The sequence below is a fragment of the Cyrtonyx montezumae genome, unplaced genomic scaffold (genome assembly GCF_038088225.1).
Source record: "Cyrtonyx montezumae isolate F1298 unplaced genomic scaffold, pur_monq_1.0 scaffold_1, whole genome shotgun sequence".
Taxonomy (NCBI): Eukaryota; Metazoa; Chordata; class Aves; order Galliformes; family Odontophoridae; genus Cyrtonyx; species Cyrtonyx montezumae.
Genome location: NW_027071825.1, coordinates 11,052,343 through 11,072,514, shown reverse-complemented (window position 1 = coordinate 11,072,514; position 20,172 = coordinate 11,052,343). Strand labels below are relative to the sequence as shown.

General features: G+C 37.6%; 2 protein-coding genes across 2 annotated transcripts in view; one reads left to right on the top strand and one right to left on the bottom strand.

The window, feature by feature from the left end:
- The window catches only part of LOC136054553 (vitellogenin-1), a 45,292-nt gene extending 33,867 nt beyond the window's left edge, over nt 1-11,425 (top strand). Inside the window, exons 25-35 of the mRNA XM_065745839.1 lie at nt 79-318; nt 1,334-1,540; nt 2,439-2,581; nt 3,107-3,245; nt 4,516-4,654; nt 5,367-5,553; nt 5,897-5,994; nt 6,559-6,653; nt 6,758-6,917; nt 8,105-8,266; nt 11,213-11,425. Coding sequence (XP_065601911.1) covers nt 79-318; nt 1,334-1,540; nt 2,439-2,581; nt 3,107-3,245; nt 4,516-4,654; nt 5,367-5,553; nt 5,897-5,994; nt 6,559-6,653; nt 6,758-6,917; nt 8,105-8,266; nt 11,213-11,331 — 1,689 coding nt within the window. The 3' untranslated portion in view covers nt 11,332-11,425. The remainder of the gene's footprint in view (nt 1-78; nt 319-1,333; nt 1,541-2,438; nt 2,582-3,106; nt 3,246-4,515; nt 4,655-5,366; nt 5,554-5,896; nt 5,995-6,558; nt 6,654-6,757; nt 6,918-8,104; nt 8,267-11,212) is intronic.
- The window catches only part of PTGFR (prostaglandin F receptor), a 308,369-nt gene that overhangs the window by 219,689 nt on the left and 68,508 nt on the right, over nt 1-20,172 (bottom strand). The gene's annotated exons all lie outside the window — the stretch shown is intronic.

The following is a 20,172-nucleotide window of genomic DNA, read 5'->3' as shown; positions in this document are numbered from 1 at the left end:
TCATAGCTCTGACTTCGATGTCTACACTGTAAATTCAGAGGCCATGACATAGTTTTTTAACCTATTTGTGTTTCATAGCATTCAGGCCACAGGACATCAAGCAGCTCATCATCATCTTCCTCTGAGTCTGGAAGCAGCCACAGCAACAGCAGCAGCAGTGACAGCAGCAGCAGAAAAAGCCATGCAAGCAGTACCAGCAGCAGTAGCAGTAGCAGTAGTCACCGTCAGGGAGGAAAACCTGCCCACAGCTCAAGAAGAAGCCCCACAAGCAGAGGAGCCAGCACTCACCACAGCCACGGATCCAGCCTGACACATGAGGTAGTGTCTCAGAAGCTGCAGACAGACTAACCAGTGGAGCCAGGCAGCACCAGGAAGGAGTCAAGTTTGTAAACAGAAACTTAGAGTGCATTGAGGTTCATTTTCTTCTTGTAAAAACAGTTTTTCCAAATTCCATTAATCTTAGAGTTTTGTTTGATTTCTTTAGTATTTTGTCCTTCATTTCTAAGGGCATTAGCTATACATGAAAGCCTGGATCTGAAAATTATATATGTATATATATATATGTATATACACATATAAAGAAAATAAAAGGAATGGGGATATAAAGTAAAAGGGAAAAAATATTATCCCTATGAAACTCCAAAGTGCAAAAAAATTTAGCATTTAGGTAAAAATACAAGTTAGAACGATATAAGGTTTATTAAAAGAAAAAAAAAAACAGGAAAAAAAAACCTAAAAAAACGGAAGTTCTCCTAATTATTTTTATATATAGAGCAGAGTTCATGAGTGCATGCTGAGTATAACTATAATCAGAATGCCCATGGTCATTACTGATTAGGAAATGTAAATTCCCATTAGGCAGTGATCATCCTTATCTTTAATACATGCTTGGTATTCTGGAACTGTACTGAGAATCAGACAGTTCTGTAAATGCAGAAAATGTCTATGGAAACTGCCACTACAAAGAAATTCAGAATAATCTGTTTGAAGAAATGGTTGTACAGTAGAATACATTGTGAATGTGTATAACTCTAAGTAGATATCCAGTATGCATGTAGGCAGCTATTCTGAATACTGTGATAATGTTAAAAAGATAGTTTAGAAGAGTCTTGGCTCCTGTATGGAAACAATCACATCCTTGAAAATTTCTGTTAATGAAATAGCTAAGACTGAAACCAAAACTATTCTTAATTATTGGAGATAAAGAAAGATGCGCCATGAACTAAACTCCTGAAGGGTGAAAGATGCTACATACATACGTAAACCGGACTGTATGCTCTCCAGTTAATACACTGAAATACTTAAGCACAGATGGTTGGGGGTTGTTTTTCAGCGCAGCTTCCTGGGAGATGTAATTCCACCTGGCATTACGATTGTGGCACAGGCAGTAAGAAGTGACAGCAGAAATCAAGGTTATCAAGCAACAGCATATGTTCGTTCCGATGCTGCCAAAGTTGATGTGCAACTAGTTGTGGTTCAACTGGCTGAAACCAATTGGAAAGCATGTGCTGATGCTGTTATACTGCCTCTGAAAGCAAAGGTAAGTACACAGGCAGTTTTGCCAAGTGAGATATCTAAGGGGCCCACAGCTTTTTAAATTAGCACAGAGCACCTGCTGATTAGAAAGTCCAAACAGGGAATACATACTTTTTTTGAAATGTGCTCCAATTTATTTAAAATTCAGAAAGTGTTCATAGATTTCATTCTCCTTTTGAATTAAAACAAAAACCAGTCACTTCAAAATCTGATTTTCCCCCAAAATTTTTATTTTCAAGATGCATCAAAATATTTATAGCAGTATTTTAAAAGTTTGAAAAATTGTCTGTCTACTTATTATGTATCAGTCAATACAAGTTTGCTTTTCTGGGAAATCAAACTGTTTTTCTCTCTATAACTCATTTCATAAGATCAATCACTCCAAGTCTTTTGAAATGTTCTATTTCTTGAGAAAACAGGTGACAGAAAAATTAAGGTTAGATAATGGGTTGATGCCTGAGAAAAAAATAGATGAAAATTATAGGTCTTTTTTTTTCACCCCTTCCCATGCTGTGCTTCCAGTGCACCTATAAAGGAAAGAAGTCTTTGGATAACAATTTACAAACTTCCACTTTGTGCATCATCAACTCATTCATTCTGTAATTTCAGCATTGAAATTGTAGAAGTTCAAAACAGGAAGTACTGCAGAAAACTAATAGACATTTTAGTCCAATCTTCCTTCTTAGAACTAAATATATACTGATTATTAACTTACCAAATTTAAGGAAATCTCAGGAAATTATGACAAACCTTAAGCCTATCTAGAGTGAAAGAAAGACATGGAAACATAAAAGACCAATGTGAAATTTCAGGAAAGAGTAAAAATTTCTATTTTGAGATTACTAATGATGTTTCTGTGATTATTTTCTGAAATGCGGGTGTCTGTTTTTCTATCTGTAAAGGCTAGACTGAGATGGGGCAAGGAGTGCCGAGACTACAGGATAGCAACCATGGCTACCACAGGCCAACTGGCAAGGAAGCCAGCCATGCAGCTGAAGGTGCAATGGGGAAATGTTCCTTTCTGGATAAAGAAGACAAGCACAGCGTATGTAATTTTCTAAATTGTTGTGTTGCTTTTTTTACTTTAGTTGGCATTACGAATGCACTGAAAGAACTGAATGATTTTTTGAACACAAAAAAAACACAAGTTCAGGGGCACAGCAGTATTCATTGAAGGTCTTTTAGTTCCCCTACATCCCCATATGTTTCCTATTAAAAGGCATCCTCCAAATATTTAGAATTTGATATGCTTAATTTCATTTCCCTTATTAAATGATTAGATATTTCAGTTCAAAATGCCTCTTTGTTTTTGTTTTGGAATGTCCTTCTACTCAGTTTAAAAAAAAAAACCAAAAACACAAAAAAAACCACTTTGTTAAAATGATAAAAATAAAATCAGTATGTTTCCTTGGGATAAAATTAACCATTTAGTTTGACCCAAAGCACTTTTTCTTTGACATCTCAGTTTTCCCTCTTTCTCCACTGATTTTCAGAAATGCCAACAATCCTCACCCTCCAATATCTGTCTTTGCTCATGGAGCTGAGTTTGTGACATCTTATTTATCTCTAGATTCATGAAGTACGTTCCTGGTGCAGCACTCATGTTGGGCTTCTCAGAGGCATATCAGAGGAACCCATCTCATGAACTTATAGTAAGGGCAGCTGCCACATCTCCACGAACAATTGATACAGTAATTAAAGTTCCAGGGGTAAGTGGTTTTTGTTGGTTGGTTGGTTGGTTGTTTTTTTTTCCCTTATTCTGAATGGATTTTCAACTAATTTGTTTTGATACTTAAATATAATAACAATAACAATAACAATAATAATAATAATAATAATAATAATAATAATAATGCAACCATACTTTTTTTAGAGAAGCTGGTATTTACCTGACAATGTGAGTACTGAAATACTCGATTTGGTACTGCCTTGGTGAAATCAAACAACAAGCAGAAGCAGAAAACTTTATAGTGAAATACTTCATTTCCATGATGAGAACAGTGGTTAGGCCCAGACTGCATCTAATATGACTGCTCTACACTTGCAAGGTTTTTGTTGTTTGTTTGTTTGTTTGTTTTTTTAACCTGATGTGACAGTTCTGTGAGATGCATATGGGCCCGAGAGCAGATAAGGGAGACCTTGAGAACATCTTGCACTCCATAGCAGCCATGTGCAGCATCTAATTATGTTCATGCTTCAGTCCCACAGCTGCAGATGACCACACTCTGTGAGACAGGTCTGAGCAACTTAGGACAGCCACAGATAATTTTGTGGCTTTAACTCAGCTTTAACTAAGCTGAAGCAGTTAGTTGCACTCTTATTGCAGCTTGCACAGGCTGGATCTGCAGAATCCCACTGATTAATTGGTCCTTGTCCACCAAATCCCTGTGCACTGCTTTGAAAGTTTTCCCCTATGGAGCTGTGGTAAATTAATAACTGTTCACTGTTCATAAACAGAGAAATTAGTGTGTCTTTAACCTTCCGTTGTGCTTCAGAATTGCAGGGTCTTTATTATACAAAAATGAAGAGATAGGCACATCAGGCATTAAGTTGATGCTCTTGGCAAATGTCATTTGTAGTAAGAAATCTTACCACTCTGGTACATCATGCCATTATTCATCCCTTAGTAGATGCTCCTCACCTTGCCAGACATGTTCATCAAATTAATTACTTAAATTGTTAAATTGTTTTTTCAAGAAGCCACATAATTATCATTTAAACTACATATACGTAGGTTACTTTCTCATGTTCTTAACAATTTCTTACAAAAGTCAGGAATTTAGACTTGAAGAAAAGAGAGTGATTGCTAAGAAAAGTCTGAGATTTGCACATATCCTGGAAAGACTAACACAACTGCAAATGTATATTTTCAAGATACTTTTCCAGGATGTCTTTTTTGTTCATTTCTTTGCAGTGATATCACAAGCAATATGGTTCAATTTATCTTTTTTTTTTTTTTCTTCATTTTTACTTTTTCAGGCAACACTTTACTATCAGGGCCTTCGAGTGCCATTCACTTTGCCCTTAGGGCCACCATCTTCATCATATGAGACTACAGATATCACTGCCTGGAATTTCCTTCCTGAAATAGCTTCACAAATAGCACAAGAAGATCAATGTAAGTGCTGCTTATATGATTGTCTCATGAGAAAGCAATGTTTGTAGATCCATCCTCTGCTATGACTGGGACTTGTTTTCCCCATAGTGGTCTTCTAGAGGGAAGCTTAGTGTCTCTAACCCTGCTTTCTCAGCACTTCATTTTATCACTTAAAAGCACATTTACTGGCAGGTGGATGAAGAGACTTTGAACTGATGTAAATCTTCAGAGTTCAGGAATCATTCCTATCTGCAAACTGTAGAGATTGTCTTTTTCCCCTTCTAAGAAGGTGCTATATCTGCATTGAGAGGCATCAGATATAAGAAGATAGTTAATTTTCTTCCATGGTTATTATTTTATTTCAAAAAAAATATTCAAATGAGTTTTAAGTGACTAGTGTCTAACATTTCTGTGGGGAATGTGAACTAATTTTTGTAATGGTTACTATTTTTAATTTCTGAAATCATTAGTAAATTTTAGTCACTACTGTCTTGAATTTTGCTTTTAGAAGATCATCAAAATCAATACTAGTATAGTCTACATCTGTTAGTAATTTTGTAATGATATCCTAGCCATTCAGAATCTGTCAGTGTCAAAAGATTTTGCCAAGGGGATGTTGAAGTTTTTTATATTTACTGTGTAGTCCAAACTAAGAGAGGCAGCCTTCTGTACTTTGCAGCAACACACATGCCATTGTCACATCTGCCATTTCTTTTCTGGTTTTGTTTTGCAGCCACATGTGAAATCAGTGAGGGAGATTTCAAAACATTTGATCGCATGAGCTTTACATGTTCATTCAATAAAAGCTGCAATCTGATAGTGGCCCAAGACTGTACTGAACATCCAAAATTCATCATTACTACAAGAAAAGTTGATCACCCATCCTTCTCAAGAGAGGTTCATATAAATACAAGTTCAGTGTAAGTGTGGTTTATTTTGAAGGCTCAATAATCAGACACAAATTAGACGTCTAGTTTGGATGTAACTAGCTTACAGCCATATATTTGAGGATTTACAGAAACCTCATCCAACACTCATTGGTATCATTTTCCTCATATTCAATGTTGCACTCCGGATTTTATAACCTGCTCCATAAGTTCCCAGACTGTCTTTTTCAAAGGCTGAATCCCAGTATTCCAAGTTCCAACACACTTTGCATATTGAAATGAAAGCAGCTCAGTCACTTACTCATGATCCAGAAGTTCGAATTGGCTATGCTAGTTTTGGCCACAGATGTCTCTTTTTTTTTTTTTTCTCCTCTAGGAACATCACAATCTGTCCTGCAGCAGGTTCATCTCTGCTTGTGACATGCAATAAAGAATCGGTACTGTCAGACAGTGGAGTTTCTGAGTATGAAAAAGGTGAGTTTTGATACCCACGTTTCTAGGACTGATTCAGAAACAAGGTATCTTCAAGATTCCATTTTTTACAAACTTCACAGGAACGTCACAATGTTAAGAAAACACAAATGGGATTAATTCAAAGAAAAACTAGAGGTCTTCTCGCTATTTGTATTGCCTTGTAATTCTGTGTTTCCCATAGCAGATGCACACTTACTTACTTTTCCTTGGTAAAACTGAGGGGTAAAGAAAGCCTTTTCTTATATGAACATTATGTCCAAGACTTTACAAGAAGTGTGCTTGTTATAGCCACAGTTAATGCTTTGGGCCACATATTTAGCTGGAGAACCATCAATGTCATTATCATTTCAAGATTTAATAGACTGGCTAAGAAAGTAAGTTCCAACTACAGGAAACCACTGTTGAACATTTTCACAAATTAATAGAGCATTTCTTTGGTTTTTTTTGCTTTCTCTCTCCACAAAACTGCATAAAAAAATCTAAACATTCTGACTGTAGCAAATCAATGATAATTGTGAAGGAAAATGATGTACTTTGTGCTACTCAGTTTCTATCTATTTACAGACAATATTAAAATTTATAAAAATGGAACAACAGTTATTGTGGAAGCTCCAACACATGGACTGAAGAGCGTGAATTTTGATGGTGAGATCCTTAAGGTATGGTGCTTTCTTTTAAAGTTACTGCCTTCTTTCTGTTTAGTGCTTTGGCAATGTAACAGATTGTCACTGCTGTACTCGCTAAAAGATGTGCTGTTTTACAGGTTACTGTTGCTTCATGGATGAGAGGAAAGACCTGTGGAGTCTGTGGAAATAATGACAGAGAAAAGCACAATGAACTCCTAATGCCAAATCATAAACTGGCACACAGCTGTTCTGCTTTTGTTCATTCATGGGTATTGCTAGAAGAAACCTGCTCTGGTGGTGAGTAGATCTAAAAACAATTTATGCTTGGAGAGAGTACGATTTTGGCTTTCCTCTGCCAATAGCTGAAAAGATTTCTTCTTTTGAAAGCAGTACTTTACTTAAAAAGACAATAGCAATATATATACACTTTAACTTCATTAACCACTGATTTTTTTAAATCCTGCCTGCGAACACAGGGAATATACAATACAGCAAATCTTTGTCTCAAGTGCAGTTCAGTGTTAAATAATTGATTTTAACATAATTTCTTACTCTGACTCACTTATTTCTTTGAAAGGCACACTCAGATGTAAACTGACCTAATTGAAGTCAGTTTGATTTTTACTGCTGAGACAAAGCAGTTGTAGCTGCTGTCTGTAAGCTTAATTTAATGAAACAAATTGCATACTATGAATGTAGTAGATCAGATTTTAAGTATATGTACATTTTCAGGGTGCACAAAATGTATTTTTGTTCTGCATCATCTGAGGATACAGTTTCAGGGAAATATTTAGAAACACAACTAAGGTAAAAGTTTCCTCACATGGAGCTGAAAGAATAATGACCGTCTCCCATAACATCAATACAGTCCTGTTTTGTACATCTCCATTTACCTTGGACCTGAGACAACTTTATTGAAGTTAATGGTTGCTTTCTCCTTGACTTCAGCAGCAACAGACTTGTACTTATCTGTATGTCAGGAAACAGTCATAGTTGGGATCCTGTTAAGTTACATTATACCTTTCAAGTGAGATAATTGCAGCATTACAAAAATCATCCAATACAAAAATTATCCTTGATGTTATTATATAAATGCTGCCATTTTTTTTCTATCCATTCACTACAGTTGACATTTTTCCTAATGCAATGAAGTAGCCATTGTGCCTGCAGTATCTATTCTTAATAGCTTTCAGATATGAGAGGTTATTTTCTGTGTATTATAAAGTTCTAAAAAACTAGGTATACACAATTCCATTTGGGTTATACTGTGCAATTAGATTTTAAATATAGCTCCCCTTTCAGAATCTTTCTTCAGTCCCCCAACTTATTATCATCCTATCTCAATAACCTCACTACTGTGAAAATGGTTTGTCAGAGACCTGTGTTTTAATAAAAGCTGAAGAGAAAAATATGGACCTTTATTATTGCAAGGATCGATTGGGATTTATTTCTACAATTTTAACTACCTTTCCTTTTCCTCTTAGGGTGCAAACTGCAGCGCAGTTATGTGAAGCTGAATCGAAATCCTACTATTGATGGAGAGGAATCTACATGCTACTCTGTTGACCCAGTACTGAAATGTATGAAAGATTGTACTCCAATCGAAAAAACTTCAGTTAAGGTTGGCTTCCACTGTTTCCCAAAAGGTATGATATTTTTCTTTTCTGCGTCACATACTGTAGGAGCTCTGTCAGAGTACTCAAAAGAACAAAACACAGCACAGCCACGCACAGCTCTGTATGGTTTCAGCTCCTCTCTGAGTTGTTGTTTTTAATCCCATTAGTATTTGCTATAACCACTGACAGTACTGGCTAGGTAAAAGCTAGTTTAGCGTCATCAGAAAAACATCTGAGGTTAATAAAAGGGGAAGAAGAGATTGATACATTTTTTTTTCACATTTCCAGGATCTCCATGAAGTTGTGATAAGCAGCAGTAAGTTCTTTAAGATGCATTACAGCCCACAATTTTGCGTAGACCAGGGCAAGCAAGGCAATTGAAAGTCAGTCAAGTAGTGTGACATGACTGCTGTGATTAGGCTGCCATGCTACACCACTGTGCAATATATCAGCAAAAAAGATGTTGCTGAAATGTTCTCTAGATTGTTCCAAAAATTGGTTTGTTTTTCCAAAGGTATTTTATACACACAGACTTGTACCCCAGATTTTTTAAAATATTGAGCCATTTTCTCCTTTCACTTATACAAATATGTCATGAATGTAATGCATGAATGCAAAATGCAACTATATAGTACAGTTATACAAGCTTGAGAGGAGAATCCAGCCTTGAATCTGTAGATATTTCTGGTACATTCCTTCCTAAATCTTTTAATGAATCACTCGGTACATAGATACCATAGACAGAAACTACCACTTGAGAGTATCTGCTAAACTGATCTGTTCTCCATGTTAAGCTTTATTAGCCAAAACCACAGCTGTAGTTCCACAGAAAACAATGAATTTCTATGTTAATACTAGAAAGAAACACAGTACTTTATTTTTGATTTTAAACATTTGTCTAGAACTTGGCACTTCTTGCTCATGTTATTAATATCTTCCATGTGCTGAATCAGCCCATAAAAGCAAGAAGAGTCTTTCTATAATAGTCAACTATCTACAACAGTCTATTTAACAGGTATCAGAGAAAGTGCTAATAGTTTTTTGACATCTCCCTGAGAAGTGAATAGATGCATCTTTTATGAAAAGAACACACTTTCAACAACAACAACAAAAAAAACCCACGCTTTCCCAACCTTGTCATATCCACGTTTCACAGATTTCTTTTGTGCATCCAAGTCTATATCTCTGAAATGTCATCACCCCAGGCCACTCACTGCCTCAGAATATTAGGCTGTAATAAAGCTGTCTCATTCCCTCAAAAAAATGTGTTAGAAAAAAAGGAAAATCGGGAAAAAAAAAGAAAGGTATGTCAGTTGTCGCAGCCAGTGCTACTTTTACAGCAACTGCAGGCTTCTCTAGTTCATTTACTGAACCATAAGCTGGGAAGCATGCTAACAGCACTCCTAATCAAGGGCTTTATTTATTTATCTACCTGGAAGAGGAGGAGGAAGAAAAGGAGGAAGGGAAATAGATGCCATTTGCGCTTTTTATTTTAACAAGATGATTGTTCTTCCTCAAGTGAAAGATCAGTATGAATACAAAGCCAACCCTTAAAAGCTGATCTTTTTCTTTCTTTGTTCAGTGATTTGGAGAAGCATAAATAAAATTGCCATTCTTTCCAAGCAGTGAACATGCATAGAACAAAAACCTTTCCTCAGCTCTTTATTTGAGAACACAGACTTGATAGTCTACTGTCTGAAAAGACAGGGACCCCTTCACCATCACCAGTGAGGCAAGGGTAAAATGCAGTTCAACAGTACAGAATAGCCCCCGTTGACCTCAAATCAGTGAGCTTATGGTGTTAAAATCTTGACTGAGGCAGATTTCACACCTAGTTCAAGTCCACATACCAGTTTACCTGTCACATGTGCAACCGGCCTTATCCATAGGGATGATGGTTTCTCAGCTATGATCCAGTTTTTCCCCCAGCAAACTATTTCCTACATGGATATTAACATAGACATACCCACAGCTTACCCTCATGCATAACATGAATTAATGCTTATGAAAACCAGAACACAGACTTCTATAGCAGATCTCATTTTACAGCTTGAAAATATGGCACACTTTTAAAAAAAAGCATCACAAGCACCTTTCTGGGAAACACTGTCATCAAGATAATTATGAAAAAAACCCGTGCTTCAGGTTGGACAGTAATTCAACCAAGGAGATTGTCAGCATTTCAGGAGATAAGTAATCAATATAGCCCAAACACAGCAGTCTCCAGATTTTCCTGTGATGGGAGATGGCATGCTTTAGATGTATTGTCCAACTGAGGGGAAAAAAATGGAAGCAAAATTATGAAAGCTTTACCCATTCTCATTATGCAAACTTCTTTAATCTAAATGGATGTCCTAATATTCTTCCAGATGCAACGATAAACCTCCAACTATCTAAGAATATTTATTGGAAGGATGAGTATTATTATTCGATTTGGATTACTTCAGCATTAAGGGATATGGCTTATTCAAGCTGCTGTTGATAAAGCAGTGTTGTAAGGTTAATACTGCAACTGACAATGCTCTGCCAGATTTCACAATATATGGGAAACTTTAATTAGAAGTTTATGAACCTCTGAAATTTCTCCAAAGGGATTATCCTTCAGGATGAACTTCGACAAATAGTCAGCTGAAATATGCAGTGATATGGAGCAATAGCATTAAAAAAGACTGCTGATGTGTATTGGGATGTGGGGTCTTACATTGAAAGTGGCTACCTCCAGCACTTGTACTGGCTCCTGCCTGTTGTCATTGTACTTCACTAAATATTATCCATTTTGGTTTTAGGGAAGTATTATAGTAATTGTATCATGGATGAAAATTCTGCTCTAAGTCAATGAATCAGTTAGATGTCTGTTGTGGGGGCAGGATTTCTTTCTTTACTTGATGAGGGAGTTGGCAGTCATCAAAACGGAATTTCCTTGAAATGTATTAATTTGCTTGATGTTCATTAACAATAGCTTCTCTTTTCTGACAGATACTGCTGTAAGCCTGCTGGAATGGCAGAGAAACAGTGACAAGAAATCTGCATCTGAGGATGTTGTGGAGTCTGTGGATGCTGACACTGATTGTACCTGCACTGGTGACTGCAGTTAAGCTAAATTCTTTAGTGTCATGCTATAGAAACATTACAGAAATAATTGAATAGTTGGACAGATAAGAAGGAATGCTGTAATAAAATATTAAGAAATGTGCTTGAAGAAAAAGTAAGCTTACTCTATTGCATCCAAACTCAAATGCATTATGTACAGTCTGCATAGCTTAATAAATATGTTGTTCATTAAATAAGTATTCATATGGTCTCTCACTTTATATTTCCCTATCAACAAAACAATCAGACCAACTATAATATTATCCAGAAATTCAGCTTCTTTTTATCTGAAATATAATTATAGCAGTCCTGTCTTAAAATTATGTTCACTAGGTGATGAAAGGAAAACATGATTACAGCTACTGCTAACATTCTATTGTGTAAAGAATTTCATATTTAGCATACTAAAGACACAGTAAGCATTTGTTTTCTTTTATGTTTTCTGGTAAAGAAAAAAAAGTCTGTTCTTGGAACCATTCTGCAAAAAATACATTTTACTCCCAGCAAGACCATTAGCCTTAGTACATTCTACAAAGGAATGAATTGGGCTGCTAGACTCCCACTGTAGCTTTCCAGAGAGCTATAGTGTGTGACACAGTCCTCATTTTGATTTAAATTTCAATGGATGTGCTGTTACTTGGTGAGCTAGAAGTATGAATAGGATTTTTTTTTTGGTTTACCATTCCTATTGTATGTCTATGAAAATGATGCCTTCAAAAACTTCAGAGAACAATAATACATCCAAATACTCCAACAAATAATATATAGAGATATGTGTAAGATCAATAGCATCATAAAGCTAAAATAAAGGAACACAGTCATACTGTGTTTAACCAGTAGACTGTCAATCTGCAAGCTTCCACTAGGCCTACACAGAAAGGCAATTCCCTCCCACCCCAGGGGAGCAGGATTAGGTGGCATCTCTACACCTCATGCGATGGCACAATATTCCTTCCCCTGCGAGGAATCAGCCATGCAGTGAGCCGTGAGATGCGCTCCATAGCAGGCAACAGCAGCCAGCAGCCAAGTGCCTTAGTATGGACAAGGTAGTGCTGAGCACAAATGCTGCCAGGAAACTGTCATTAAAGAAAAATACTTCTCTTTCTAAGAAAAAACTATCAGAAAGAGGAGAACTGAAGACTAAATAGCTGAACAATTACAGAATAACATTTCTCAGCACTTTTTGTTAAAGTTCAGAAACATGAGTAACATAAAGTACTCCTTTACTAGCTTGAAACTAACTTGGAATTAGATAAGATCCAGTCTTTCTCAATGTACTGAACCTATTTAATTACTTAATGAAGAAAATAAGCCATTACAAGTTTGTCCAAGCACAGCAGGCTGAGCCCTGACACAAGGCACATGCCCAATCGCAGTCTGCTCGTCTCAGAAGCAGAGCAGGGCTACAGCATGCACAGGAGGATTACCTATCCATCCACCCTGAGTTTACCTAGTCTATGTTATATTTTAGAACCTTCATATGTACTGAGCCTTTAGTCAGATAGCCAGTACTCTACTCAACAGCTATTTTTTTGCTCAAGGATGTTCAAACTCAGGCCCATGGCATGAGCTCTTACACTGTGTTTTTGTTTGTAATAAGGCATTCACAAATTCCCTGTACAAAAGCTGCATTTTGCTAACCAGAAATGCTACACTCCAAAAAGCAATTTCAAACAAAAGGGGAGATGAAGAATACTGCATTCCACTTTCCTTTAAAATCACAGTAATATTGCACCTAGAGAGCCCTTTTCTTCCTGGCATTGTTTTCATTGTGGCTTATGGGAGATTTGCCATTGACTTTCATAGGATCAGACTGGGGTCTGTCCTCTTTAATCCAACACCTTTCCCTTTAATCCGCTTGTTTACAAAAGAGAAACTTTTGCCAGTCAACCACTTCAGATAAGACAGAGGTAGAGAAGAAATGCAGTGAGGGAAGAAAAAGGAACTTTCGTGCTCAGTGAGTAGAATAGGAGTTTAGTAGCAGCAAAGAGCCATTAGTAAAAGAAGTAATTCTGCTTGCAGTAAAACACAGAGGCACGACACTAATTAACAATGATCAAAATGGAATGTACAGTACAAAAAATACGAGCAGCTTTTAAATGCCAATTCCCTACTCTCAGAAATTATCTACAAACTGTTAAAATCACTGGAAAAAAAACTTCATCAGAGAGACTGATTAGTGGTCTTAAATTAGCTTTTCCTACAGTGATGATATATAATAACAACACATCCTGTACAGTGTCAAAAGCTCTAGCATGCCATGCCTCCAGTTAAGCACCACTTTGGATCCTTCTCCAACACAAAAGCCCCTCCAGCAACCCAGCAGCTGAAAGGAGTCATTAGAAGAGCAGATACACATCTCCTGCTAATGGCAGGAAAAGGTGCCCTGCACATGGTACACCCTCACTCATGCCTCTCCCCCAGCAGAAACTACTCTGTCCTGGCTGTTCACAGGCAGCAAAGCTCCCACCAGCAAGATGTCTGTGATGGCTTGAGCCCAACAGCCCTAAAGAAATACTTAGTTCACACACCAGACATGAGGAAGAAAAGCAAGGAATTCATAATCCATCTCCTTACCAGCAATACAGCTCAGTCTTGGGGGCAGGCCCAGCCCAAGAGAGCAGGCCCAGAGATGCACATTTGCCTAGTGTTCAAGCCATGAGCCAGACACAGCTCTTCTTGCTTCCACTGCCAAGGAGCAGCTTTCTTCTCTGTCTCATTCCCATTCATTGGTGCCCTCTTGCTAGAGACAGACAGAATGCCTGTGATTGACCCCACTGATGTTCATTCGAGCTGTAAAATCCAAACCTAATGAAAGTTAGTAAAGCCTGAGGTTAGCACTGGGCACTGAGAACTGGCCCATTTCGCCAATAGAATTAAGTGCATTAGCACTGTGAGTGTGAAAAAGCTGTTTTGGAAAGTCTAATGCACCGCATAGATGTTTCCAATCCATCTGGGAGGATATCTGGAGTCCAGATTTAAACCTCATTTGGAAGTCACGTCTGTCTTATCTTACAAAGAAAACCACAGTTATGTAGCCTACCGAGTATTAAAATGTATATTTCACAGTCTGATCTCTTATACACTCAGCTTTTCATTCCTAGTACTTCCCAATGACATGAATTAATGAACTTTGGTCTTCACTATAGTATTCAAGGAAAATGACCACACAATAGCACTCCAGTATTGACTTTTTGTTGTTGCTTTTAAAAAAAGTGTTGGAAAAATGAAGCAGGGCTAAACACGGGCCATGCTCAAGCCCTAAGCCTGTCTTTGTGGCTCTGTAATCTGGTTTTGTATGGTGCTGGAGATTCCTGTGCCTCCTTGTTTGTGCCAGAATGACATGACTACTTACCTTCTTAATGTTGTCAGAAATGCTTCTGAATTTATAGTCCTTTTGCAAGTTCTTTGATACTTCTAGATATGAAAAGTAAATTTTTCCATTAGGTCTCATAACCACATGAGTATATCTTAATGCTAGGTTGAAGGTTTTCATTTTCAGATTCATCCAACAGTAAAATAGCAATAAATTTGGAGAAAATCAAAACAATGTACTTCATTTGTTCATGGTCAGTTTTGGTTAAACCTTAGTGAATTAATCATAAAAGCCAAGAACTGGATCCCACTATTAGAGTGGGACAGGCAAAAGGCTGTTGGAGGCTAGATAAAGGCAACCAACCCTTTGTCCATCAGACCAGGCTCTTCTGATTCACTAATTTTGAATGACACAGCGACTCAAAGCAAAGCATGTCTGTTGTGCACCAGAGAAAGGAGCTATGGTGTGAGAGGAAAGGATAAAACCACTAATATCAGACCCCTCCTGGAAAGGAAATGCCTGCTCCCCAGTACGAGTATCAAAAAGATAACTCATACAATTCTAACTGTTCTGAATGAAGTCTATGTTTAAACTCACCAGAGCCAGGTTTTTACTCAGCATGTTCAAATGAGTTATTACATGAACTTTAGTTGTCCCTAAAAATAAATGTACTGTATGGATCTAAGTGCAGCTCGTGAATAAGAAACCTCGGGAATCTAGCAAATGCAGTAGCTAGGGCTAATCCTGGAGACAGCACAGGCGGTTGCAGAAGAGAGCAGCTATTAGTGGCCATCTGAGCTGGATGTTGAATTAAAGGTCTCCTATGCCATCTACTGGCTTTTTTGTTTACTAACAACGGTTTGAATCTGCAGTGTTTATTTATAGGTCTGATACATTCCAGGCACTTTAATATAAATTCTAATCAAGGTTAGAGGTGGTTTCTTTTGCCCACTAACCTCCACACTTGATTACTACACGTGGGTTTTTCTTCCTGTAAGTACATTACAATTCTGTACCTTTCTGAGTACTGTTTCACGTTGTCTCTGGAGGAAAAAGACATTGCCTAAGACATTCTCATTTCTGTTATTGCTGGATAGGCAGTAATTATACTGCAGGGCTGAGAGCAGTTTGCTAAGAAAATCCTAACATGTTCAAAAAGAGTACTTCTGGTCCTTCCTAAACCAGTCTGAAAGGCTGTAATTATGGTACCTGAAAAGATATTAATACACAAAAAAAAAAAGATTTTTTTTCTTGCTTTTTTTCTCTTGCAGTTCATTTAGCTGCAGTTCACACTGAACAAATATATGTCCTAACATTATTAAGTTTAAATTCAGGTGGGTTTGGAGAAGTAGTGCTTACTTACACATAAAGACGGGTATGATCACAGCATTCCCTTCGTCATCTGTAGACTGTTTCTTCCTGCCATTCCTTTCCTTCCTTATTTATCATTGCCCAGTGGACCGTTTGGATTCTGTAAGCAGCACAAATATGGGCATCCAGCATTCTTTCACCCAGCCTGCAGGAGGACCAGGCATCTCTGCACCTCCACAGGAAGTTATTCAGACAGCTTCAAAATACAGATTGCACTCTTTGTTAAAACAATAGCCTTCTGGAGCATATGGAGTTCTACAGACTTCCTTTTCACTGTGCTTTCATTATGTAGCTTCCACTCACCTGTGATTACAAAATGGCTTGGGGCCCAATCCAAGGGCTCTATGGATTATCTTAGAATACTCCAATTGCTGTCTGCATAATCAAGGTTAAATTAAACCAAAATCTTGTCAGTAGTCACAAATGGAGACTTATGATGCTGTGCTTAAGTCAGCTTTGGTCTTGATATTGGATAGCCATGTTCTCTATCATCTTTGATGCCCTTTGTCTTTATGTAAATTGTGAGTGATTTAAAGAGAGAATAATCATTGGAGAGTCGTCCCTGAGTCCTGCATGAACTCTGCTAGTGTTACTATAACAAATACAGTGCTAAACTGAGGTGCTGAAATAATGATCCACTGGTTTTTGAACACTTATGTTTTATCTCACTGGGTAAATGGAACAGTGTCTTTTAGTTCTGAAGTTTTAAGGTACAATAATAATTCCTAAAATTGTTCAGGTAACAAAATTAATTTCAAAATATACTAAGTAGTAGCAAACACACGAAGTGTGGTGACCAACACACCTCAAACCAATATCTAGGGCTTTTTTCAAATTATTTTCTCCACACATTATCTTAGTCTTTTCAAGTACAAATTGTACCTACAAAGAATGTTAGCTTACATGAAACAATATCTAAATTCCCTATTTCTCAGTGGTCATATTTATCTCTCATACTGAAAATTTTCAATGTGAAAGTTGAAGATTTACTCTCACAATAGATGCTCTGTTTTCTTACCAGCTGATAAAAAGATAATTGTATAAAAGAAACAAAGTCAGGAATTTGAGCTAAATAAGCTAACACTAGAATTCAACTAGGATTCATGCTTATACATTCAAAACAAAACTATCAATATTCAAAATTTGTTCACAACCATAAGACTTTGCGGTGATATACAGATTAGATTATCTGTGGGGAGACTGATGTAGACTTAGACTAGTACAGCTTGTACAACATTTCTGAGTAGATGCAAAGGTGATCTTTAGGGTGCTAAAAGTTGAGAAAATCAGGCAGTCACAGACTGCTATTAACAGGTACAGGAAGGACTATTTGGGATGTCAGTCTTGAGTATAAGCACCTACACTGTGTCCAGACCTTTTACTTTCATTTGCGATGCTGGGCATCATTCTTTACAATGCTACTGCTTCACACTGGAAAAATCTTGATACAACCCAACTGAAATTCTCCAGAGGATTTAATTGGTGACCTTGCCCGACAGACCAAAATAAATCTGGCAGGCAAGTTGCCCCTTTTGCCAAGTCCTCAGATCCCCAGCTGCAACTGCATGAATTACAGAGCTCTCACGGCCAGGTATGGCTGCCAGATCCCATCCAGCACAGAGCCAGCTCCCGGGCTGCCTCCTGCCTTCAGCTTGGCTCTGAAGGCTCCTAAGTGTGCCCAGGGCCAGCTGGTTAGCACCAGGCAAGCAGGGAACCTGGCATTCTCCCCACCTTTGTGCCAGGTGGTAGATCGACAAAATGGATTGCTCCACTCATGAGAAATGCTGTGATGCTGACAGCCCCTCCTGCACAGAATGAGAGGCAGAGCGACAACCCCAAACCCCTGGCACAGTTCCTGTGTGTGGAGAGCACAAGTCACTCTCCATTTCAGTCTTTTCACTTGTGCAGGGGACTGTGGAGCTTTTTGAGAGCAGTGTTGTGAAGCTACTATGATTCTACAATTCTACTTCATTTATTTTTGTGACAAGATCTGAGGCCCAAAATGCTAGCCATTTTTTACATAGTTCTGCATCCCAGTTCAGCTTTCTTGTTGCAGGTAGGCATAGACTAGCTGAATCAAAGTCAGGGTTTAGGTACCAGCAGAAGCAAAGCTCAGTATTCTATGGGACACTCAGTCCTACCAAATCTGCATCCTTACACAAAGAAACACCTACAGAAAAAATCCTGGCCTGCAGGATTGATTTGTAAGACATAGCATAAATACAAATCATAGAATCATTCATGTTGGAAAAGGCCTCTAAGATCATTTAATCCAACAATTCAGCTATCACCAATATTGCCCACTAATCATGTCCCTCTGTGCCACATCTACACAGTTCTTGAATAAATGTAATTGAGAAGAATTTCTCTTCTCTTTTAAAGCTTCTAACACCATTTCTAAAGATAAATAATTTGTGTTGCAAATGTTTGAGTACCACTTTTGTTCACTCAGGTAGACATGTTTCATGTTTTCACCAGTCCAGTGAAGAATAGATGAAATATGGACATTTTTGTTCCTCTCAACTCCACTCCCCCCACCCCCTTCACTATCTGCATTGTTTTAGACAGCATTCAGAGAAACATCTTGCCTAAAACCTAACCTAAATGATAAACATATTCACATCTTTGTCTGTTTGTTTGTTTGTTTGTTCTTCTAATACTTTATAATGCAACTGGTTCATTTTGAGATCAGCTACCCAGGACAGTATGCCTGAACTGCCACATATATATTGGCAATATAAATTTCTTTCGTAATTTTATCCACCCCTGCAGCATAGTTCCAGTCACCAGTTCTGTTTTAACTGCAGCTCTGTATCAAGCACTCCTAGCTGCAAATGTAGTTGTGCATAACTAAAGTGCCAAAACTCATATTTTAGCCCTGGAAATCTTTCATCCAATAAGGCTGTCATTACGCTTCCACAATTCAACAAGCATTTCATCCTAAGGCAGTTTGAAACTAACTGCCACGAGTCATTGGTTGTTTTGAATACAGATGAAGTGGGATCACCCGCAGCCAGCCCCCTCAGGAAGACACTTGATAATTTCCACATTACCTCATTCTTGAGTTTCACTTTTTCCTTCAGTATTTGCATTAACACCACCAAAACCATTGAGCTTCACCATTTTCCTCTATATCAGCATGTTTCTAGAAAATAAAAAAAAAAGAAAAATAAAAACTAAGCAAATGTGGGTAAACAATTTTAAAAAGTGTGTGAGAAACATAATACATGGCATAGCCTGCCATACTATTCCAATGCCTCATATATGAGAATGGCAGTATTTCCCTGGGTGAGAGACTGAGAGGCTGGTACCTTGGTTATCATATTGCTATTCTACAGCTACTGGGTTTCATTACACCTCCTTCCTTTCCCAAAAGATTTTCTTCTTATGAAAAGACCTCTTAGTTTTAGTTCAACTTTGTGTTCTTTCTTTACCTTAATTCAATTCCTGAGTATATTATTTGTAGGACTTTTTTTCTCTTGTTCACCAGAAAGCGAGATTGTAATAAAGAGCTACATAATCACGCGCGTTCCAACCAGCGAACATATTCATACAACAGAACCCCAGGAAACCTAACTGTCGCCTCCATCACTCCTACCAGCAGCTGCTGGGACTTACCTCATAGATTAGAGAATTGCTGGTCTCCACTCTACTTCCCTTTGGTACAACAAGGAAAACAAGCTTACTCACACTTCACCCTGACCTCTAGGTGAGAAAATGTCTTGCCTGTACAGTTACATGCTCACAGAAGATAATGATAAATAGACTGAATCATGAATCACATAAGAGTGAAATGAAATCCATTAGCTATGTGTTCCCTATAGAGTGCCCTTTTTGCACTGGCTTCTGGGAGTCCACAGTTTGCCAACTCTGTGCCACTAGAGGGCAAACTTGACCAAGCTATTTAACAAAATAAATTTGTGTACATTAAGATACAATCAATTTTAATTATGACTTGAAGTATGAGAAGAAGCCTTTTCATCTACCTGTACCTTTGAAGAAGATAGATAAACTGTATCACACATAGTACATCAGCCAAACTGAAAGTATTAACGGTTGCAGTTGTGATAAAACATATTGTTACTTCATTACGTGCAATGATGAGTATTTTATAAATATTTAAATCCAGCATTCTTCTCAGATATTCAGGTAAGTTCCA